General features: G+C 39.0%; 2 protein-coding genes across 2 annotated transcripts; one reads left to right on the forward strand and one right to left on the reverse strand.

Moving 5' to 3' along the window:
* The first annotated feature begins 3,536 nt into the window (after positions 1-3,536).
* LOC125275258 (tripartite motif-containing protein 16-like) lies at positions 3,537-9,190 on the forward strand. Its single transcript, XM_048202052.1, has 6 exons — positions 3,537-5,102; positions 5,446-5,541; positions 5,948-6,181; positions 7,158-7,341; positions 7,552-7,599; positions 7,995-9,190. Exons 1-6 carry the CDS (start codon positions 4,497-4,499, stop codon positions 8,516-8,518), a joined length of 1,692 nt encoding a protein of 563 aa, XP_048058009.1. The 5' UTR covers positions 3,537-4,496; the 3' UTR covers positions 8,519-9,190.
* sf3a3 (splicing factor 3a, subunit 3) lies at positions 9,191-25,448 on the reverse strand. Its single transcript, XM_048202053.1, has 17 exons — positions 25,228-25,448; positions 24,597-24,644; positions 24,421-24,473; positions 24,224-24,329; positions 21,984-22,056; positions 20,747-20,838; positions 20,576-20,658; positions 19,482-19,620; positions 17,555-17,623; positions 17,383-17,450; positions 17,094-17,201; positions 16,849-16,918; positions 16,497-16,661; positions 16,089-16,199; positions 15,677-15,767; positions 9,796-9,851; positions 9,191-9,613 (listed from the first exon to the last, which is right to left on the reverse strand). The coding sequence occupies exons 1-17, from the start codon at positions 25,321-25,323 to the stop codon at positions 9,536-9,538; spliced, it is 1,506 nt and encodes a 501-aa protein (XP_048058010.1). The 5' UTR covers positions 25,324-25,448; the 3' UTR covers positions 9,191-9,535.
* Between the last annotated feature and the right edge of the window lie 86 nt (positions 25,449-25,534).

Here is a 25,534-nt window from a genome sequence, read left to right on the forward strand (position 1 = left end):
GTATTCTCAACTATCTCGACGACTGGCTTATTCTAGCCAGTTCGCGGGAGCAGTTGTGCGAACACAGGGATCTGGTGTTGGCTCACCTCAGCCGGTTGGGTCTTCGGGTCAACTGGGACAAGAGCAAACTCTCCCCCGGGCAGAGGATCTCTTATCTCGGTATGGAACTGGACTCGGTCGCCCTGACTGCGCAACTCACAGAGGAGCGCGTCCAGTCGGTGTTGAACTGCCTGAGTGCGCTCAAGTGCAGGACAGCGGCCCCACTGAAAATGTTTCAGAGGCTCCTGGGGCATATGGCATCCGCAGCCGCAGTCACGCCGCTCGGATTGCTTCATATGAGGCCGCTCCAACACTGGCTCCACAGCCGGGTCCCGAGATGGGCGTGGCAACGCGGCACGTTCCGTGTTTCTGTGACACTGAGCTGCCGCCGTGCCCTCACTCGATGGTCAGACCCCTCGTTCCTGCGGGCAGGAGTTCCCCTCGAACAGGTGTCCAGGCATGCTGTGGTTCACACAGACGCCTCGACCTCAGGGTGGGGCGCCACATACAACGGGCATGCAGCCTCAGGTCTTTGGACGGGGCCTCAGCTGCATTGGCATATCAATTGCCTCGAGTTGCTGGCAGTTCGTCTTGCGCTGGGCCGTTTCAAGGAGCTGTTGTCAGGCAAGCACGTTCTAGTCCGCTCAGACAACATCGCGACCGTAGCGTACATCAATCATCAAGGTGGTCTACGCTCCCGCCGCATGTCGCAACTCGCCCGCCATCTCTTGTTATGGGGTCAGAAGCATCTGAGGTCGCTTCGTGCCATTCATGTCCCGGGTGTGCTCAACCGTGCAGCCGATGAGCTCTCACGGCAGCCTCCACTTGCGGGCGAATGGAGACTCCATCCCCAGGTGGTCCAGCTGATTTGGCATTACTTCGGCGAGACTCAGATAGATCTGTTTGCCTCCCAGGAGAATGCTCAGTGCCAGTGGTTCTATTCCCTGACCGCAGGTACCCTCGGCACGGATGCACTGGCACACAGTTGGCCCCGGGGTCTTCGCAAGTATGCGTTTCCCCCAGTGAGCCTTCTTACTCAACTCTTGTGCAAGCTCAGGGAGGATGGGGAGCAGGTCTTGCTGGTGGCCCCTTATTGGCCCACCCGGACTTGGTTTTCGGACCTGATGCTCCTCACGACAGCCCCTCCCTGGCCCATTCCTCTGAGGAAGGATCTTCTGACTCAGAGAGGGGGCACCCTGTGGCACCCGCGTCCCGACCTGTGGAACCTCCACTTCTCCCCCGATCATGCTCGGTCAGATCCGTGCTTTCCTTCCTGCAGGAGGGTCTGGAGCGAAGGCTGTCTCCCTCCACCCTCAAAGTGTATGTTGCCGCCATTGCCGCACATCACGATGCAGTTGATGGGAAGTCCTTGGGGAAGCACGATCTGGTCGTCAGGTTCCTGAGGGGAGCGAGGAGACTGAATCCGCCTCGTCCCCCCTCCATACCCTCTTGGGATCTCTCCTTAGTTCTTTCATCCCTTCGGCGTCATCCCTTCGAGCCCTTGCAATCAGTCGAGTTAAAAGTACTGTCCCTTAAGACCGTCCTCCTGGTTGCATTGGCCTCACTCAAGAGGGTAGGGGACCTGCATGCATTTTCGGTCGACGAATCGTGCCTGGAATTCGGGCCTGGTGATTCTCACGTTATCTTGAGACCCCGGCCTGGATATGTGCCCAAGGTTCCTACCACTCCCTTCAGAGATCAGGTAGTGAACCTGCAAGCGCTGCCTTCGGAGGAGGCAGACCCAGCCCTGGCTTTGCTCTGTCCAGTCCGCGCTCTGCGCGTTTACGTGGATAGAACTCGAAGCTTCAGGACCTCAGAGCAGCTCTTTGTCTGTTACGGAGGCCAGCAGAAAGGGAAGGCTGTCTCCAAGCAGAGGATGGCCCACTGGATTGTGGATGCCTTCGCCCTGGCTTATGATTCCCAGGGCGTGCCTTGCCCGTTCGGGTTGAGAGCCCACTCCACCAGAGGAGTGGCCTCTTCCTGGGCGTTGGCTCAGGGCGCCTCGCTGACAGATATCTGTAGAGCTGCGGGCTGGGCGACACCAAACACGTTTGCTAGGTTTTATAGATTACGTGTGGAACCGGTTTCTTCCCGTGTACTCGCTTCCACGAGCCGGTAGACGCGTTGAACCTGTTCTATGTGTCGGCTTGCAATGCCATTCCCGCCCTCTGGGCTGGATACGTGCATCTTTGACTCCAGTCGTGTTCCCCGATCGGTGAACCCTGTCGAGTTCCTCCGCCTCCCCTTTCGGCTCGGACATTGCGGAGTGTCTGATGCCAGACCAACATCCATCTTCGATGTTGTCTGTTGGTTGGGTTCCATATGTTGCAATCCCTCTAGGTGAGTGACTCCATATGTGTATTGTCCACGGTTACTCCCTACGGTGAGCCCGTGTCTTCCCCTTAGCAGAGTTTCTGCTGTCACCTGCCAGATGAGTCTCCCCCTACTCAGGTGGAGCCATCCCAGGGACTCATATGCGTTCTGCCCTTCGGGCCAGGCCATATGTTCCACGTAAATTCCTTCCCCACTGGGTGGGTAGTGGCTCCGCAGCGCCCCCCTACGGGTTCGCTTCCCCAGTGTAGTCTAGTTTACTTAGTGGGTATATCGGAACAGCAGTAGACTTCCCGGCGTAAGCTCGCCCCTTCACCGTCCCAATTGGTGCGACGGGCGGCTGAGCTTGCGCTGGGCACTGGAAGGGGTTCGTAACTGTGGCGTTTTATTTGGGATCCCAATTCGTCGGTCACTACTGACGTACGTCGAACGTGACCGACTGAAAGGGAACGTCTCGGTTACGTATGTAACCCTCGTTCCCTGAAGGAGGGAACGGAGACGTATGTCCCGTCGCCACAGTTTCTGTACCCTCGCTGTTGTGCGGACACCAGTTGTCTCCTCAGCGAAAAACAGAGTGCGATTGCATCTCCTCCCCCTTTTATATGCCCCGGATGGGGAGGGGTGCGTTATGCAAATATCGCACGCCAATGTTCATTGGCTTGTTTTAGTCTTCTCGAAGCTGATAGGGGCTCTCTAGCGATATCCTAATTCGTCGGTCACTACTGACGTACGTCTCCGTTCCCTCCTTCAGGGAACGAGGGTTACATACGTAACCGAGACGTTTTGATGAAAACATTCCAGGATTATTCTTCTTATAATGGACTTCAATGGCCTCCAAACGTTTGAAGGTCAAACTTACAGTTTCAGTGCAGCTTCAAAGGGCTTTAAACGATACCAGACGAGGAATAAGGGACTTATCTAGCGAAACGATCGGTCATTTTCTACAAAAATATGTATATGCTTTATAAACACAAATGATCGCCTTGCACGTGCTTCCGCTTTCTGTATTCTTCAAAAAGCTTACGCTGTATGTCCTACGCCTTCCCTATTCAACTTACGGAGCAAACGTGGCGCCAGTTCAGTTTTTTTCCGTAAGTAGAATAGGGAAGGTAGGACATACAGCGTTATCTTTTTGAAGAATACGGAAAGCGGAAGCACGTGTGAGGCGATTCCTAAACCCTGGGTTTAGGAATGTATAGTGTGAAACGTCATCTTATGAATACCCGGGATTAATTTTGACCCCGGGTAAATTATGAGAATGTGAAACGTGAAACAAGATAACGAGGATTCCGTTTATCCGGGGTTTAGAATGACCCTGGGTTAACTATTTCTAGTGTGAAAAGCCCAATTAAAACCGATGAAAACCCAAATTAAGAAACATGTCAGCTTAAATCTTGATTATTTTTAGCTGTTTTAACTTATTTTAAAATTTTGTACATTTGTTCATATTAACTGAATGCCTTAGAATACAGATGTCTTTTTAAAGAAGACACTGGGCAGATTATTGCTGATGTGAAAGCACTGTACTAACATTTTTTATATATAAAATATATATTTTTTTAAATTATTTGGACTCTGACTTGGCCATAACCAAGTTGTGCTCCAAATTGTTATCACAAAAATGTAGTTATTTAGACGTTATAAAAATATCTATACCGGGTGACACTAACAATTTGTTTTGTGAAGGGTGCACCTATGCAGTAAATTTTGTAATATGAAACATAGGCCTACTCCTAGGGGAAGAAGCCCATTTTAAAACGGTTTTCACAGGATGTGAAAGAATAAGTGTTTAAGCTTTCGTATAATGGTCTACCTAATTTATGACGATTGCTAAAATATATGATAAAAAGGCAATTAACAAAAAGTGCACCCTGTGTCCTGCTAGTGGGACACTGACAGTTAACAGGTTAAAATCAATAACATGCATTTAGAAAATAGATAGGGTTACTTTTCGACAGTTTCTGGATGATACTGACACCTAGTGGACATAATATATGAGTTTACAGACACGCATTTTTTGCACACGTCTCTCAAACACAGAAACAGGAAACTCAGTTAAAAGAAACAAAAACTAATTTGTTGTGAAGCTGTTGTATGTCTTTCTTTATTGTTGTACATGCAGTGAAATGGCTGAAGCCAGTGTTTCAGAGGAGCAGTTCATCTGTGCAGTGTGTCTGGATGTTCTGAAGGATCCAGTGGCCATTCCTTGTGGACACAATTACTGTATGAGCTGTATTACAGACTGCTGGGATCAAGAGGATCAGAAGAGAGACTATGGAGAGTCTATAGTCTATAGCTGCCCTCAATGCAGAAACACCTTCAGTCCAAGACCTAGTTTAGCTAAAAACACCATGCTGGCTGAAGTGGTGGAGAAACTGAAGAAAACCAAAGTCCAACAAACCAAACTCAAAGCTGCTGTTCCTGCTTCTCCTGGAGATGTGGAATGTGACGTTTGTACTGGAAGAAAACACAAAGCTGTCAAGTCCTGTCTGGTGTGTCTGGAATCTTACTGTCAAACTCATTTTGAGCGTCATGAAGAGTTTCGCTCAGGAAAACCACACAAAGTGACTGATGCCACTGGACGACTGCAGCAGATGATCTGCCATCAACATGATATGCCTCGATTGGTTTTCTGCCGTACTGACCAGCAATCCATCTGCATGCTGTGTGCAATGGATGAACATAAAAACCATGACACTGTATCAACTGCAGCAGAGAGAGCTGAGAAAGAGGTATGGACTGAAATTATACATTGATGTATTAATGCTGACACTTCAAGTGCTGCTCTTCACAGGCAGTATCCAGCTGTATCATGTGGATTATGTGATCTACACTCCCATTGGGAGTTACTACATGATGGCTCTGTGCATTTGCATGCAAGTTGAACTGTCACATCGCTCAAGTTCTAGTTCTATTCCAAGTTCAAGTTCTATTTCTGCTTCATAATAATTCATGATTGCAGAATAATGAGGACAGTAATAATAATTAGCCTATATATAAAGCCCCCTTAATGTGTGGTCTTTATCAAAGCTATATGTCACAGGTTTGCTGTTTTTTTTTTCCCCCTCTCTACAGAAACACTTGAAGGAGACACAGAGGATAATCCAACAGAGAATCCAGCAGAGACAGAAAGATCTTCAGCAGCTGAGAGATGCTGTGGAGTCTCATAAGGTGAGTTTGGAGAAGTTTGAGACAGTTTGGACTCGGTCACCGTGATTTTGCCAAGTATGACATGTTCCTGGATCAACATCTTTGTTGATCCTGGAACAACATTCCAATCAACCAATCAGATTTGAGGGGCAAGTTTACCGTTTATGTCATGCTTAGGCTTGCAACCAGGGTTAGGTGCTTCTACGTCAGTGTTATTCACCTATCTTTCCCCTCTGATTTTAGGGATACGTTCTGGGTAGGATTAGGTTTAGGGGTAGGAATAGGGTTAAGACTAAATTTTCAGACCGGAATGTTGTTCCAGGATCAACAAAATATGTTGATTCAGGAACATGTCTTACAGTGCTGAAGCTTTTTCTGGCCACAGCGGCTCACAGGCTGTGTGATTGTGATTTGTGTCCCATAACAGCGCTCTGCACAAACAGCAGTGAAGGACAGTGAGAGAATCTTTACAGAACTGATCCGCTCCATTGAGAGAAGCCGCTTTGAGGTGACAGAGCGGATCAGAGATCAGGAAAAGGCTGCAGTGAGTCGAGCTGAAGGACAACTGGAGCAACTGAAGCAGGAGATTGATGATCTGAAGAGGAGAAACACTGAGCTGGAGCAGCTTTCACACACAGACGATCACATCCATTTCCTTCAGGTAAAGGCTGGAATATATTATACGACATTTATAATCTGAACAGATTTTGAAACAAGGTATCATACTGTTGCAGACCTCGTAAATGCTTACAGAAAAAAACCTGATCATCATACACTAAACGACTCAGGATCACACACTAACAGAATTTCAAGTCGTTCCAAACACAACAAACTCATGTACTTTGTTGATAGGAGACACATGACAAATGAAAACAAGTCACTTTTTAGTGTATAAAAGTATACTTAAGTGTAACAGTAGTAAACTGAGTACATAAATGGTTTACAACTATGTTTTCATTTGTACTACACGTGAACTTATAGGTGTATTGATTTTATTAGTTAAATATTTGTAGCACATTTTTTAGTTTATGAAAGTACACATTGAAGTATACTCTCAGTAAACTACTAGTTTAGTAGTTATACTGCAAGTATACATGTAAGGTTCACTCAGGTATACTGCAGTATTGAGGTGATCGAACATATCCATTATGACAGAAATTTTATTTGTTGATCATTAAAATCATAGTCATATATAAATTCAGCATCTGTGGCATTAATGAGAATACATTATGTTGGGAAAAAGAACTACAACACAAGTATGCATTTTTAAACTTCACTTGTATCTTGTGAATACAGAGCCCCTAAATGGTGGTAAAAAAATATGAGATGGGAGGAAAAAATATATTTCAGAACTTTTGTGTTACCCCTAGAAACTTTGCATTCACTAGCAAAACATTTGCATTCCCATGAGAAACTTTGCGTTCACTCGCAAATCTTTTGCAGACATTTGTGATAGACCGCAAAAGCATTGACATGATTTTTCCTCAGAACTTTTTTTTCATCAGTGTGTCCTTTAGGGGCTCTAATATGTGAAAGCAAGTCTTTATAATTCTTTTTAGTGAGAAATTAGCAGATGGTCAGCAGTTGTTGTTTTGTTTGTTTGTTTGTTTTTCTAGCCAATATCTTTGCATTTACAGATCATTTGCAGATTTTTCTGTGTAATGTATTCCTGTAGTCTTCAGTCTCTCTCAGCTCCTCCTGAATCCACAGACAACATCTCTGTCAGTTTCCTCTTTTCTTTTGATGGAGTGAAAGAATCTGTCTGTCAGCTGAAACAGAAACTGGAGGATTTTTGCAAAGAGGAGATGAAAAATATATCTGGTAAAATACAGCAGATTAATCTGCTCTCTGTAATGAACCAAACATATATATATATATATATATATATATATATATATATATATATATATATATATATATATATATATATATATATATATATATATGAGCATGTTAGAAATGTCTAAGGAATAAATAAAATTTTTATCTTTCTAAATATGATTTACACTGTTTTATATCTGTTATTTCCAGTCACACACAGTAACATTGTTCCCAGGACCAGAGATGACTTCCTACACTGTAAGTCACTAACAAACACAATGGCACGCAATGAGTGCTAAGATACCTCATCTAGAATGCTTCTTCCTCAGAAGTGAAAGAAAAACACTTTTTTTCCAAACTACAGGCGAAGAGCTTTCAGAGTTCAGCTACACACACACCAAAGATAAAACATATTTTGGGTTTTGCCTTAAATTTTAAAGAAAGTTGAGATAGAAGCAAAACAAAGTAGTGAGGGGAAATCTAGAAATGGAACATTCCAGATTCCAACTTTCAAAGATTCCATGTTGGAGTAACAGGTTTTGACTTATCAAGTGAATATCATTTAATAGGTCAAACCCATGTTTAAATATAAGTATATACATTTATATAAAAAAAAATGTCTAACTATTGATTCAAATGTTTTTCTCCATCAGATTCCCATCAGCTCACTCTGGATCCAAACACAGTGCATAAAAACCTCTGTCTGTCTGAAGGGAACAGAGTGGCTACTTTCACTTACACACTCCAGCCGCATCCTGATCATCCAGACAGATTGATGGATGTTTTCAGGTGTTGTGTAGACAGAGTGTATGGATGCTGTTACTGGGAGGTTGAGTGGAGTGGGAGTCGTGGTGTGGGTATATCGTTGTCATATGAGAAGATCAGCAGGAAGGGAATTGAAGATGAGTGTGAATTTGGATTTAATGATCATTCCTGGTGTTTGTCCTGCTCTTCCTCCAGTTTCTCATTCTGGCACAATAATAAAAAGACTAAACTCCCTGTACCCTCCAGTTCCAGGAGGATAGGAGTATATGTGGATCACAGTGCAGGAACTCTATCCTTCTACAATGTCTCTGACTCAATGAGCCTCATCCACAGCATCCAGACCACATTCACTCAGCCTCTATATCCTGGGTTTGTGGTTTGTCGTCAATCATCAGCAAAACTGTTAATGTAGATTATAATGTAGATTATGTAGATTATAGAGAGTTTACACATTGTACTGTTATATGCCAACTTTGAGCTGTATGATAAATCAGAACATGCTTACATTTATTAATTTAGACATGACTTACCAATGAGAAACCGTAAGATGTTTTGGGTTCTTCTATTTTCTAACAAAACTACAGCTGAACTTCTGTCATTGACCGTAACATGTATGCTATACTATAACAGAGTAAAGACTTTCTAAGCTACTAAATGTTAAAATCTCAATCACTTTGTGTTCGGGAGTCCCAACTGAGTCCCAAACAAAGTGTGACAGAACAATATTGGCAAAAAAGACTGGAAAATATCCTCAGATGCAGAATGGGTTTATACTTTTAAAGAATCTTTTGGGCAGGGATTTGACAGGATACTGTTGTTCTAAGGAGATCACTTGAAACAACTGTGTTATCATTACACATTCAGGACCTTTGATGCAAGATGTTTTTGGAACATTATGTAAATCTGCATTTTAATAAGTATTTTGTTAATCTGATGATTATCCAGAGAAATGAGATGTACCTTAGCCAAATTTTAAGTGTCATAGAAAAGGGTCTAAATACTTATCAATGTGGTATCTGATTTTTGCTTTGTCATTATGTGGTACAGAATGTAGATTGATGCAAAATAAAATGTGGAAAATAAATGAAGGGGAATAAATTTTTAATATATTGACATGCCTACTGAATAAAAAGGGAGTGAAGTCACCTTACTAAGTCTTAAGTCATGCTTTTTTTTTTTTTTACACAACATAGTAAAATTTATTGATTAATGAAAAGTATGTCATGTTTGAGACACCAAATGAGAAAATGGGGAATAATCAAATAGTAATAAAAATGTACAAATGTATCATTTTCAAAAAGACATCACATTTCTCAGAAACTGGAAAGAACAATAAGACTAAAATCGCTATTACTTAGAGAAACACTGGTTTCAATATTTACATTGTATTTCATATGTTCAGATATCTTGTTTGTGTTGCAATAGGGCCCTACAGCAGCCCCTGTCGTTTCAGATCCTCGTAAGTCTTCTTGTTAACCACATTTCCGCTAGAGTCTTCATATTCCTCCTGCAAGGCAAATTATTTTTTTAACTTCTCAATATTGAGTCTCAGGATTCATTCATACAAAAGTGCAGCCATTTGAAAACTTCACTCATCTTTCAACCTCCAAAATAAATAAATGATAATAATAATAAAAAAAATCATGCAGAATGTAGCTTAAAACCTGATGCTTGAGCAGAACAACTCACCTCTGTGTCTGGCTGCCATCGCTCCAGTGCTTTCTGTGACTTCAGCTTTGACCAGACTATTCCAGAGAAAAGTACAAGGACAGATAACATTAGATTCATTTCCATTTTCCAAGTCCATTTTGTGTTAACATGCACAAATTATGATTAACAAAATTCTGACACCAATATTATTATAGCCATTTTTCTCAACATTTAAATAATTCAAAAAGTTTGTCTTAATTGTCCTATATATTTTGTTAAGCTTAATGATATGTTGTGCTCAACCCGGTCACCATCATATTTGTCCATCATTAAAATGTGTACTTAAAAGGTATCATCCTTTAAACTACAGTTGTTGTTTCTTTTGTTTTTTGTTTTTAAAGGTGCTCTAGATTCAAAAATTGAATTTACCTTGGCATAGTTAAATAACAAGAATTCAGTACATGGAAAAGACATACAGTGAGTCTCAAACTCCATTGTTTCCTCCTTCTTATATAAATCTCATTTGTTTAAAAGACCTCCGAAGAACAGGCGAATCTCAAAATAACCATGACTGTTACGTAACAGTCGGGGTGTACGCCCCAATATTTGCATATGCCAGCCCATGATCGAGGCATTACACAAGGGCAGCCAGTATTAATGTCTGGATGTGCAGAGCTGAATCATCAGACTAGGTAAGCAAGCAAGGACAATAGCAAAAAATGGCAGATGGAGCAATAATAACTGACATGATCCATGATTACATTATATTTTTAGTGATATTTGTAAATTGTCTTTATAAATGTTTCGTTAGCATGTTGCTAATGTACTGTTAAATGTGGTTAAAGTTACCATCGTTTCTTACTGTATTCACGGAGACAAGAGCCGTCGCTATTTTCATTTTTAAACACTTGCAGTCTGTATTAGGGCTGAAACGATTAGTCGACAGTATCGACAAAGTCGACAATAAAAAATTGTCGACAAATATTTTTGTTGTCGAATAGTCTCTTGATCTCATACGACCTATTTGAAGGGCCTGCAATAACGCGGTGTAACCAGTGGGGCGCTGTAGCGCAATACTGTAATGCAGCCCTCCGGGATCCAATCCAATAAAAGAAGTCAGCGCTTTGGAGAGCATAGTGCAAACGAAGTCGAACCCGTGAAATGTGGGAGATTAACATAGCATAAACATAACAAACATAACGTTTAGCATAACTACAGAATACTGTCATGCAGGGCCACCAACTCTCATTCAAACTCACTGTTCTCACGCCACACGTTCATTTTCTCACACAGTGAAAGATGCATCGCAGAGCAAAGAGGACACAGACAACGGCAACGCACCGACAGATCAGGTTACTTTTGATATAAAACTAAGTCTAAGCTTTTAAATTCAGTCAATATTACTACGGGATTCAAACAATACTTGTGGTGGTGACTCTGTTTAACGTTGTGTGGCAGATCGCTGTAACACCTCGGTTCAAGCGGCATGTGAACCTATTCCTCTCTATTACAGCGCGAAATAAACATGAATGAACATCAAAAAGTACTTACTTAACTTACTGAAATGAATCCATCTCTATTGTAATCACTTAATCGGAGTTTTAACCGCAGAAAGAAGTCAATAAAACTTGCAAACAAATATATCACACAAAATGTAACATTTACCTCAGGAAAGCCATTCAATGACCATAAACTCGATAGTGTGTGTGTGTGTGTGTGTGTGTGTGTGTGTGTGTGTGTGTGTGTGTGTCTGTATGTCTGTATGTCTGTATGTATATATATATATATATATATATATATATATATATATATATATATATATATATATATATATATATATATATATATATATATTAGGGCTGCAACAAACGATTATTTTGATAATCGATTAATCTGTCGATTATTAGAACGATTAATCGACTAATCATCGATTATTGCACTGAATAATCAGTAGGCTTTGTTCGATTATTCTACTTTAGCAATTAGTTAAAATATTGAGTTATACTGTACTTTAACTAGTAAATAAAACAAGGAAATCACTTCAGCTTTTAAAAGTGTATTTTTAATCATTTTTAAGCCAACTGAATAGACCAATATACTATAAATTAGGGCTGTAACGATATGCGATATGAAACCGAAATCGCGATACGCAGGTCCACGAACCTGTATCGCGATGTGAGAAGGCAGAATCGCGACACACCCCTTCCAACTCCCAGAGTTATCCTTCCTGTCCAGATCCAATGCTACCACATTTTTAAATTACTATAAGTATTAGGGGTGTAACGATTTATCGTAGATGGTGTGTCTCAATCAGCTCTCTAGTTCAGTAAGTGTTTCGGGCACACATTGAATCTTGCAAGCAGGTTTAAACGTTTCTCATGTCAGTCTCTTGCATGGTCGCGTGAGAAAAGTCGTGGCTTTCTTTCACCGCAGTGCACAGGAACAGCTGTGCTCACAGAAAAGCAAAAGACGCTTGCGATGCTTTGCTTTAAGAAGTTCTGTGGGGCCGTTCACATATTGCGTCTTTTCCGCGTGCAAGTCAGTTATTATTTTCAAATGTAGCCGCGCGGCAAGCGCGCTCATAATGGGATCAACGCGGTCGCGACGCGCATGCAATTCTCAACTTCTCAGAATGCCGCAAGCGCACCGCAGGTCGTGTGACAAGAATCAACCGATCAGCTATGGCCTTTCCGTAACAAAACATCAAAAGCTCAGCCGAACAGCTGATCATAGCTGTACATGGTGGTTTTTATATCTTATCTCCATCAATATATCTCGTAGTAAAACTAATGCAAGGGCTAGAAATCATTTATCCTTAGCAGAAACATCCTGATCCTCTTGGAGAGCTCAGTTCATGGTTGCATAGCAACGACCGACGCCACGGGAGCGCAAGCGCTTTGGAAAGAAGGAGAAGCGGTGCGGCCGCGCCTTCCACGCGTTTTTAGACGCGATATGTGAACGGCCCCTATTCATAATTCTAAGTTCATGTTAAATTTAACATTTTTTTTCAGTGACAGACAGCCCTATTCAGCTGTTAATTTGAATACAGAAGGTTTTTATTAAAATTTTATATTTATTTATTTTATTGAAATGTGATCTTGTATGTACAACAAGGAAAATTATTGAAATTTGTTCATGTTTTTTTAATAAATCTTGTTTGAATTTCAGTTTCATTTTGTTCAAAATATCGTGATACGTATCGTATCGTGAACTCCGTATCGAGATACGTATCGTATCGTGACCTGAGCGTATCGTTACACCCCTACTATAAATATATAAATATAATGTAATTATGTGGGTTTTTTTGTGAAAAATGAAACAACATACATACATACACATATTACATATCATATATATATATATATATATATATATATATATATATATATATATATATATATATATATATATATATATATATATATACACACACACACACACACACACACACACAAACTATCGAGTTTATGGTCATTGAATGGCTTTCCTGAGGTAAATGTTACATTTTGTGTGATATATTTGTTTGCAAGTTTTATTGACTTCTTTCTGCGGTTAAAACTCCGATTAAGTGATTACAATAGAGATGGATTCATTTCAGTAAGTTAAGTAAGTACTTTTTGATGTTCATTCATGTTTATTTCGCGCTGTAATAGAGAGGAATAGGTTCACATGCCGCTTGAACCGAGGTGTTACAGCGATCTGCCACACAACGTTAAACAGAGTCACCACCACAAGTATTGTTTGAATCCCGTAGTAATATTGACTGAATTTAAAAGCTTAGACAGTTTTATATCAAAAGTAACCTGATCTGGCGGTGCGTTGCCGTTGTCTGTGTCCTCTTTGCTCTGCGATGCATCTTTCACTGTGTGAGAAAATGAACGTGTGGCGTGAGAACAGTGAGTTTGAATGAGAGTTGGTGGCCCTGCATGACAGTATTCTGTAGTTATGCTAAACGTTATGTTTGTTATGTTTATGCTATGTTAATCTCCCACATTTCACGGGTTCGACTTCGTTTGCACTATGCTCTCCAAAGCGCTGACTTCTTTTATTGGATTGGATCCCGGAGGGCTGCATTACAGTATTGCGCTACAGCGCCCCACTGGTTACACCGCGTTATTGCAGGCCCTTCAAATAGGTCGTATGAGATCAAGAGACTATTCGACAACAAAAATATTTGTCGACAATTTTTTATTGTCGACGTTGTCGATAATGTCGACTAATCGTTTCAGCCCTAATATATATACACACACACACACACACACATACACATATACATACGATATGTAATATGTGTATGTATGTATGTTGTTTCATTTTTCACAAAAACCCCCACATAATTACATTATATTTATATATTTATAGTATATTGGTCTATTCAGTTGGCTTAAAAATGATTAAAAATACACTTTTAAAAGCTGAAGTGATTTCCTTGTTTTATTTACTAGTTAAAGTACAGTATAACTCAATATTTTAACTAATTGCTAAAGTAGAATAATCGAACAAAGCCTACTGATTAATCAGTGCAATAATCGATGATTAGTCGATTAATCGTTCTAATAATCGACAGATTAATCGATTATCAAAATAATCGTTTGTTGCAGCCCTAGTCTGTATAATGCATAAACAACTTCATTCTTTATAAATCTCTCCAACAGTATAGCATTAGCCGTTAGCCACGGAGCATAGCCTCAAACTCATTCAGAATCAATGTAAACATCAAAATAAACACTGTACTTACGCGATTAGACATGCTGCATGACGAACACTTTGTAAAGATCCATTTTGAGGGTTATATTAGCTGTGTGAACTTTTTTTTATGTTGTTTAAGAAAAGCGCGAGCTCTTGGGGCGTGGAGCACGAGAATTAAAGGGCCACACACCCTGAATCGGCTCATTTCTAATTATGCCCCAAAATAGGCAGTTAAAAAAAAATGAATAAAAAAAAAAAATCTATGGGGTATTTTGAGCTGAAACTTCACAGATGCATTCAGGGTACACCTTAGACTTATATTACATCTTTTAAAAAAAAGTTCTAGGGCACCTTTAACAATCGCTAGGACCAGTTTTTAAATACTCAAGTCACTTTTTCAAAACTCTTTACACAGCGAGCACAACATCAGTCTTTGCCGGCTAAACTATGCATTATTTATGATAGCTTTGGCACAAAAGGCATTCAATGACTACTACTTTCAAATTTTATTCTCACTAAGACAAAACCACCACCAAAAACCAAAACTCTGTACCCTCAGGCCAATTAATCTGTTAGACTTAAGTTCAAAACCTAACCTAATATGAAATAAGACAGCAAGTTATTACATTTCTACAGTAATACCTTATTGAAATATATTCCTAATCCAAACAAATGAAATGCCATCCAAACAATTAGATGCAGCTGAACACCTACAAGCTGAACAAGGTGTTAATCTTTAAATTTCATTACCATCTATACGAAAGGGGAAAACCTAGGAATAATTGTATACTGTAATATAAACATGCACCAAGTAACACATACTGCAGTGAATTCTAAAGAGTAGACAGCTGTCATTCTTGTTTTGTAAAGAAAAAAAAACATTGTATAATGCTATTTGTTGTTAAGTTTGTTGTTTTATGAGTGAAAGTGTGTTTGTTGGATGAAAACCCCTTGAGTTGATTTGAGACATGAAGTGTTTTGGTAGTTTTAGTGCAATTTGAATGTGAAATTGACTGCTGTGTGAAGCTAGAAGTTGGTAAGAAAAACTGTGAAGAGTTTTGAAAAACCGACCATTCTACTGAAAAATGTGTCCTAGAGACTGTAAACTATCAACCCTGTTAGCAGTTATACCTCAACACAGCTGGTTGATGGAACAATGCTTTTTATTATTATTTATTAACACTACTACATACCCATTAAGAATAGATCTTTTAAGAATTAGTGTACTCACGGGATACTGCATCCTCAATCTGGGTGACGTTCGCAAAGTGGGCTGTATTGGGAATGCCCAAACAGCGCATACCATGAGCGTGACGCCACTCCTGAAAAAGAGAAAACGGATTCATTGTCTTTGCTGACATTCACAAACTCTGAACCTCAAACTACTACTACTACTACTACTACTGACCTTTTGCAGTCTCTTATACTGCATCTTTCATCAAATTACAAAAGCACAGATTCTCTCCCTCATATTGTAAAAGTTAAATTATTTTTATTTTACGTAGTAGTAAAATTGTACGTAGTAGTATTTTACGTAGTTTTACGTATTTGACTAGTCAGTGAAATCACTAAACTAACTAAAATTAGATCCTGCTCTATAAATACACCCACTAGTATAGAGCAATTTTTTTTTGGAAACTTACTGCAAAGTGTCTCTGGAAGGCTTTGGGTCCTCTGTACGTGTAATTCCCACAGATCTCACAGTTGTAATTGATGTTCAGACCGTGCAGCTTGTACAGCCAGTATGGAATTGGCTAAAGAGCAGACGAAAGACAAGGTTAAATGGCACAGAGCAAGCCTTTTATCACCAGGGCTGGGTGATGTATTGAATATTTGAGATGGCTAGATAAAATAGCTAAAAACAAAATATTAAAAAAAAAAAAAAGTTTGAAATATTATTCACTAAGGCCCAGCCTTAATGATCACTACTGTCCATTATCTTTTGGAGGGACTGGAAACAATTACACATCAATTCGATCATCTCAATATCTAATCTGAATGAACTCATTTCCTTTAGCCAAACCTTAACACTATAACAAAACCAAGCGTACCTTTCCATCCCAGCCGAGTGGCAGGTTTTTGGGGTTGTATATAATCTCATTATCTTCATCTTCACTCTCACTCTCACTGGGCTGTTCTTCATCCTCCTCATCACGCTCCTCTCCTGTGCGTGCCTGCTTCCTCTGAACATTCTCGTGGGTCAGCTGCCTTTGCTCCTACAACACACACAACAAAATACAAAGAGTGTTATCACTGCAGAGAACTCACACCAACATCCATAACAGATGTCACCTTACCAAAACCATTCATACAGAAAGTGGTTACCAGAGCAGAACACTAATATACATTACTGATATATATACACACAAAGCTACTAAAACAAAAACAGGCAGACTTCTTTACCCCCAAAATCTCCACATATTCATAAATTTGAGCTTCAAGAAAGCCAATTTCCTTGTTGCGCTCTGAATCTCTGCAGACACAAGACAAAAGATCAAAAGTTACATTTAAAAGGCAAATAATGTATACAAAGTATGGCTGCATTCAAGTAAAAACACAAATATGTTGAATTTAGTCCCTTGTTTCAGTACCAATTTAAATCCGGACTGCATTATATTATATAGTTTCCAGAGTGGGGAAGGGCTTACTTCTTTGGTCCCTTGGCTTTTGGGTTTTTGGCAAACAGTGAGGGGTCTAATGACTCTAGAGATTTTCCCTTAGTGCTGAACAGACGCTGTGCTCTCTCTTCTAGAGTACTACAAAGAAAACATAAAAAAGTTAATAATAATAAATCACATACTCTGTACCAGACATTACATACAGACTCAAGAATCAGGGACTGTCAGTCCTATGCATCTTTTATTTGTAATCCTGTTAAATGTGAAACTAGAATTAAACAGTGCTACGTGAGCAGGGCAGTGTGTTGTTCATACTCACCCTCCACATTTGAGGCCTAAAGCCATGAGAGCAGACTTCAATCTGTCCAGACCCAGAGACGCCAGCTCCTACAGGAATAAAACAACAATACTGTGTGAGTCAACATTAATGAAAACATTATTACCTAGGAAAACAGGACACATTTGTAACAGACAAGACCAGAGACACTGACCTCCCAGGAAGAGAAAGCAGACAGATCCAGATGGGCTCCCGCGTGGGTCAGAGCACTACTCGTCTCTTTCTGCAACACATTTACAGAAAAACATCCTTATTCATTCCCAATGCACATATTTAATAGAGGACGGCAGAACATCTTTCCTTAAATTTGTAAAATGGCACCTGCCGCAGCTTACTAAACTAGTAATCTACCCTAGGGTTAGGGCTCTATGATATGGTATAAAGATATGAAAAATGACACATGACAGTGTACTGTATAGTAGTGATCGACCGATGTATCTGTTTACCGATATTTTTCCCGATATTTAAGCATTTTTCCATAATCGGGTATCGGTTTTGTAATATCGGATTTGCCGATTTACGGCGCCATCTTGTGGCCGTTTTGAGATTTCCGCCATTGCAGCCCGGGCGTCTGAGGAGATCAGTCAACAACAACTCAGTGCACAGGTAAAGTATGTGTTCTACTTGGTTTGCTTTAATTAATCAATTTTATTTAACATAACAGACATGCACAAATGAGATCTGAGACATAAATTCCTGATATAGTTAATTTATGCAGCTTGTTTCTAAACAATTGAGACGAACTCATTGAGTCACGTAGTGTAATTCAAGTCCTGCCCCAATAAAGACGTAACTTTACATGAATTAAATAAAACAGACATGAATGAGTGCATGTTGAAAATAAAAGTGCTGAATTTAATTCTCTATCTGTTGTATTTGCTCACCATTAGTCTAGAACAGTGGTTCTCAAACCTGTCCTGGGGACCCCTTACCGCTGCACATTTTGTATGTCTCCCTCATCAGACACACCCAATTCAACTCTTGCAGTTTCTACTAATTAGATGATTAGTTGAATCAGGTGTGTTAGATGAGGGAAACATGCAAAATGTGCAGTGGTGAGGGGTCCCCAGGACAGGTTTGAGAACCACTGGTCTAGAAGAAAAAGTTCGTTCATATTGCTTAGCAACTGACAGATGATCAGGAGGCTTAAGCACGGCCACTGAATGAAACTTTTGACAAGATTATCTTGTTTAAACACCCTAGATTATATTATCATTTACTACATAATTATTTCGCTAATACACATATAAATATAGCCTACCGCTTTGTGGAAATTAATTATTTATTATCTCCATGCGCGATCGCGGTTGATTAACTTATAGTCAAACAGCACTTTGTCAGTTGGCATTTCATGATTTAACGTTAGATTAAATTTGGATCATAAAATGCAAACTGCAAAATGCTGTTTAACTTTATATAGTCTCGGAAAAAAAAGTTCGTTCATATTGCTCAGCACCTGAATGGGTTGATGATCAGGAAGCCTCAAGCGCGGCCACTGCATGAAATTTTTGACAAGATTATCTCGTTTAAACACCCTAGATTATATAATCATTTGATTTACTACATAACCATTATTATCATTTTTTTTGTATGCAAGGAGGGAGTGATTGTTATAAATAAAATGGTTTATTCAGCTCATTTGTGTTGTAATAATTGTCAAAAACAGAAGTATAACAGTAAATAAATATCGGTTCTGCATATCGGTTATCAGGTACATAAACATGCAAATAATCGGTATCGGTTATAAAAAAATCAATATCGGTCGATCACTACTGTATAGCAATACAGTTGTGGTATAACCAAAGCTTTATACACCACAACACCAAGCAGAAAAATAAAGTCAGTAAGTAATGTTGTAAAAAATATTCAGTAAGTAATGTTGTAAAAGATAGGCATCTCACTATCCTGCAATACTTCTTTGCTGATTTCAAATAGAACATAAAATCTACCAACCATTATTTCAGCAGTTATGAATATAAGCTTCAAATAAATGGTCACTTATGTTTGGAAACTATGCAGACACTGCTGAAATGCATGTAAAAAGATCTGTAGAGCTCATTAATGTTGTCGCTTAAACCCACCGGCCACCCTGGGAACATTCCACTCTCCCACTTCTTCTCAAACTCTATCAAGATCTTTCCATAGAGATCATTCTGATCCAGGAGAGGCTTGACACGATCTGTGTATTCCTGCAGGTACTCCAACAACATCTCCAGATACCTGCAAGAGCAGAGACATCTCAAAATGATGCAAAATTATTTTGCAAAAAAGGCAAGCCGCAGATTTTATTTTACTATGCAAAAAAGCACACAGGAAAAAAGCATTCACTGACTACAACATAATCAGTTATTACTATTTTTTTTTTGTTCTCTCTTGTTTTTGCATGCGTTTATAATTTCTTTGTATGACACCCTGGCCAAAAATTATGTCTCCACAATTTGGCATGTTTTATTGCAATATCACAAATAAAACAATTGACTCCAAGCACAACTACACAATATGCTTACAAAATATTTATTTGATTTAATAATATTTGAATAAAGGGTGAAGAAATTCTCTTAGGCCGGACATCACTTTTGGCCACTACAGTATATAATATATATTTGGTCTGAACAAAAATAGCAAATGGACTGAATGAAAATGCAAAGCAAAAATACATTCATGTAACAACAAAAAACCTCCTTGGGTTTGCACTAATCATGTGATCATAATTCTCTGTCAGAATGTCGAATTTCACTGAATGGCGATAAGTTTGCTGGTATGAAAAGGACTAAATAAATAATAAATGATAATTTCTTCATTTTGAAAAGTTAAACAACAGGACTTTTTAAAAAAAATTTTATTTTGGTGTCTCCATTGTTGGCAACTGATTTAAAGAACACTTCTCATTACAAACCTAGAAATGGTTGGCACATGTTGTGTTCCCAAATGCTTGTTATTACAACCCAATGTTAAAGCACACGCAGAGGTGCGTTTGTGTGGAGCAGCATTTACCTTATCGTAAGCTGCATGCGTATAAATGAATACAGTGTTTCATTCTGAAATATGCATATTTATTGAAATCACAACTTTTGTGATTTGATAATCTCTAAAACTCATACCGTTACTTTGATTTTATTTTGATCAGTTGTTCAGTGCTGTTATATGGTATTTAAAATGACCAGCTTTCACCTACTTCTTATATTCAGCATTCTTCCTATCTTTAGAGATGTCGAAGAGCTGATCGAATGTTGACAGATATGTGACATACTCCAGTTTCTAGAAAAGATCAACAGACAAAGGCATTAGAACCTTTTATTCAATTAGATGTCAGGCAATTCAAATAAGCCAGTAAATCAGACAGTACCTCTACTCCTTTAAGATTAATGTACTTTAAGTAGCAGTCATGGAGATCCAGGTAGCGTCCATAACCCTCTTCATCAGTGAACTCCACCAGATCTGTGATCAGCAAGAAGATTGTTATGGACTGTTTACACCAAAAACAACAGCTATAACTATAACTATGTCCACAACAAAGGATATACATTTTTTGTTTATTACAAGCATGCACTGCAGTTATGTTGTCTGCTGCTTTAAATGCTCAAACTCTTTAATGTTGGGTGGATTCTGATTGGCTGTCAATGTTTTTATTGTTTATCAGCAGCAAAAAAAAAAAATGTTTATCATTCCTCTGTGTTGATATTGTCATAAGTGTAGTGTGGACTTCTCTTTTAATGATCAGAATAGGGCTCAACACTATGGATTTTTCTAAAAAAAAAAAAAAAAAAAAATCCTTAGCGTTAACATTTTTACTTGCCCCGCCAAAATTTTCACTGGCCCCACCACAAAAAAAGTAATAAATAATAGGCGCAAGCTTCGTATGCATGTTGCGCACGCAAAACTTCACACACAGCGCACATGTATTGAATTGAGTTCTCTTTCGTGTCTTCTTGCGCTTCAATATTTAAATTGGCAAGTCTTAAAAACGTGCAAATGAAAAAACTTCTGTGTCGATGCAGCACCAGTCTGATCAGGCAATTGACAGTTTCATCAACTGTCCAAAACATTGTTTTTGCTAGCCCCGGGCCATTGGGCAGTCCTTATTGTCGAGCCCTGTTTATAGTTATCATCCTTGTTGTGAACAGGCCTTTAGACCATGTAAACCGAATAATTCAAATCGATAAATTATTACATTTACAAAGTACAATCTCTCTCTTCCGCTTTCAGGTATCATTTATGTCTGTTAATGATAGGACCTATTGTGCTTTTTTACATTTTTATCTTTCTTTAGTGTGTAATGTTGCTGTTCCAGCATGAAAAAGGTCTGCAAAGTTACAAAGCACAAAGTCCACTACAAAGGTGTTATTCTCTATATCAATAAGCATGGTATATAAACTTTCAAGCATTAAAAAACCTATGCTAGTAGACCCCACAAACAAAATCAAGACTTTGTAAAAAGCCATAATAGGACCTCTTTAATAATATTTGGGGTTAAAGGTGTGTTCAAATTCCTAATCACTTAAAGTATTATAATGTTTTGTATTATAAGCAATCACATCAGTGATGCTTGCCTTAGCAAACATCACTTACATTGCAAGACTTACTTTGTGCCTCCTCACTAGGGTTGTCTTTGGCTTTCATGAGCTCTTCAAACTCCACTGACATAGGTACGCAGATCTGGAATTGACACAAAGAACAAGTAGAGTGTATATTTTGCACTCCAAGCAGAGCATGTGAGCAAAGTGGAGCGGTGTGATGATCTGCTCAATCACTCATGGGCCCAAGCGAACGTTCCACTTATGTAGCGCTCATGCTCACCGGTAAAACGACGTACGCTCAAATCCCGCTCTGACATGAAATTTCTATGTACTGCACTATTTGTGTTAAAGGCTTTACTATAGCCTTTGTTGATGCTTTTAAGGCATAGTTGGGGACGTTATTTTTTATTCAGCACAGTATGCATATTACATTAACGATAATTAGCTGACCCAGGAGAAACTGTGCATCTCTTTAGTTTCATACAGATTACATTGCAGGAGAATATTTGTTTTAAATTGCCTTATTTAAAAGTAGACATTTCAAGCTTTCTTTAGACATATGTTTCATGTTTGTGATAGCTATTTGCTGAGCTTCAATATTTATTTGTGAGGCATGTATGGTATTTTAAATTGTTTCCACTGTATTAAGGAAATAATACGCCAGAATGTGCCGGGACATTCGTCGACCGCATAGCCCATTTAGTTTCATATTTATGTTTAAATATTATAATATTATTTTTTAATTTCATCTATGTTGATTAGAAAAAGTGAACAGCATGAGTAAGTGGATTGAAGTGCGTAACAAACGAACCCACTACCATGTTTCCGCAGCCTTTTTAAGACCGAAACAACACATCTTTTTGTTTTTAATGAATGTCTTGAATACATGTCTCAATTACAGTAGGCTTAGAGATAGTTCTGATATGTGGCTTTAAAGAAATAGGCTTGTAGCTATAAAGTGGTATAAATAAGTAATGTGTCTTGACTCGCGTTCTGAATTGCAGAGCTGGTGATATTCAGGGTTCCCACTCTTTCATGAACACCAGATTCAAGGACTTTCAAGGACTTTTTAAAGCACCGTTTATTTTATATCAGGCACCTATCAAATTCACATCACATATGGAGATGACGTTGTTCCAAGCCTGTTTGAATTTCACTGTTTTGCTGAACACAACAAAATATATTTGGAGGAATGTCAGTAACCAAACAGATCTCGCGCCCCATTGACTACCATAGTAATTTTTTTTTTTTTTTTTTGAGAGTGCGTGCTTCGGGTGTATTGCTCAGAAAAGCACGTGTCAGACCATCACGCAGATAAAATGTTTAACCGGCAAGGCTTTAAAACTCTGTTAACGTGATGTGAATGCGCCAGGACTGCAACTGACAGAAAGCACTATGATACAACAATATTTCTTCAAAAGCAGATTGTGGAGACCTTTTAATCGTCCATGATCAAAATCGCTAACTATAAGAATGTTAATTTCAGACACAGCAAGTGTCACAGCTCAAATGTCCAAACCTCACCTAATAACAAGCGAGGGGAAGTACCGCAATGGAAAACACTCTAAAAACTGATTGTAAAACAATATTCCAAAACAAATATATACTAGGAATAAGAGGGGCATCTTATAATTTTCACAAAATTTATTTCAAATTTAATTCAAGGACTTTCAAGGACCAATATTTGTTTTCAAGTACTTTCCAGGCCTTGAATTCATGTGTCTGAAATCCAAGTACTTTCAAGTACTTTCAAGGCGCGTGGGAACCCTGGATATTACTTATTTTTTCACCACTGTCATATTTGTTGTGTGTTTTTGTTATTAAGAGGACAATATAATATTCACATATTCATCTAAACTGCACTCTCAGCAGCTCCGATGGTGTCAGGATGTCCATTAACAGTGTATTGCTGCAAAGCTATTTCAAAGTTCTTTTTACCCCAAAGCAAAGTATGAACAAAAACTTCATTGTGAGTACATCACAAAAAGAATCTTTGCTAACTCGGTTTCTCCACACTGCCTTTCAATTATGTATAAGTCTCCTTTTTTTGAGTATAAGATGTGCAACTTCATTAAAAACAATATTTGAACTCCGTAACCTTAGACCTATTGCTTATTTCACGTTCTCAAAGCAGTATATTACAAAGGGCATTCTGGGTTGAGCAAGCGCTCTCCACTCCGGAGGAAACATTACCAGCACTCCGCTCCCCGCTTCACTCGCACTCAGGCTCACATGCTCTGACTCCAAGACAAAAGCATGCAATTCAGAACAGGGTGAGAGTTGAAAGACAGAAACTTCATGTCTACCTCATGAGGGTGTTTTCTGTGGAAATCCTTGATCTGTTTGAGTCGGTTGTAGAATTCAGCAAACTCATTTGGTCCTGATATTGCATTTAGCTCATCTTTCCTCATTCTGATGAACAAACAACACAACCATGTGATCAAACAAATGAAGGCAGATGAGATATATTTCTGTTATTCCAATGTCCTCGAGAATGTCTTACCCATCTTTGTCTTCATACAAGTCTCTGAGGTTTGCACTTACTTCCATGTATCTCTGCATGTATTAAATAACACAAACATATCAGCTACACAACTTTAAAACACATTTCCATGACCGTGACATTAAGAATTATTTGTAGGAAACCAAAGGCAGCACAAAAGAACAGATGAATCTTACATCCAGCATAGCCCTCACTCGATGATCAGAGTTGATCTGGTCTCTCAGCTGTTGAACAGAAAAAGGAACAAGTTCATTTATCAAATAGATAGCAACACAGCATGCAGCAGTGATTACGGCCAATCAGATATTACCAGAAATAATTACTTAAGGCAGAATTTACTAAAGTATACAAAGGTGCAACAGGTTTCCACAAGAAACTAACAAGTTCAATGGATCATATCAGGAAAACAGAATGTTCCTTTTTTTCATGTTTACAAGGGGTGACAGTATCATGGTACAGTGATAGCATTTATCCTATTGTAATACTAATAATTTTTTAACTGTAAAGCTCAAGTTCTGCTTGTAAGTTTCTGTAATTAAAAACATCTGCTTAATGTCTCCATGCAAATTTAAACTTATCTTTTGAAAGTACTTCAAAAATACCATGGTAGTATTGTCAAAAAAGTACCAAAAAAGAGCTTGCGTTTTTGGTGAGGTCACAACGAATAAAAACAAACATATTAAGGATTAGCCAATCATAACATACTAGGTCAGTTACATATACAAAGCAAAAAGATACAGTAGAAAAAGCAGGCTAAGTTTCATGTATTAGCATCATTTAAACTCATTCACAGATCTGTAAAATTACCGTGTTTTTTTTCGTCAACATCTCCTTCGTTTTTGCGTCCATAAGTCTCTCTTTCTCCTCATGGTATCGACGCTGTTGCTCTAAAATCGTTTCCATGTTGATTTTTTAATTTCAAAGTAAATGGTTTATTCAATTGTTGTTTAGTTTAGCCTGCGTACGCGCGTGCAACGTACAGGAGGAAATCGATCCCGAGTTTATTTCACTCGGCTAGAAACACGAACAAGAGAATAAAGGTTCCGACGTCAGACCTCTTTTTCTTTCAGACAGATTTTAAGTGTTTTTTAATAAAACTGAATGACACAATTAA

Source organism: Megalobrama amblycephala, linkage group LG9 (genome assembly GCF_018812025.1).
Source record: "Megalobrama amblycephala isolate DHTTF-2021 linkage group LG9, ASM1881202v1, whole genome shotgun sequence".
NCBI classification, from domain to species: domain Eukaryota; kingdom Metazoa; phylum Chordata; class Actinopteri; order Cypriniformes; family Xenocyprididae; genus Megalobrama; species Megalobrama amblycephala.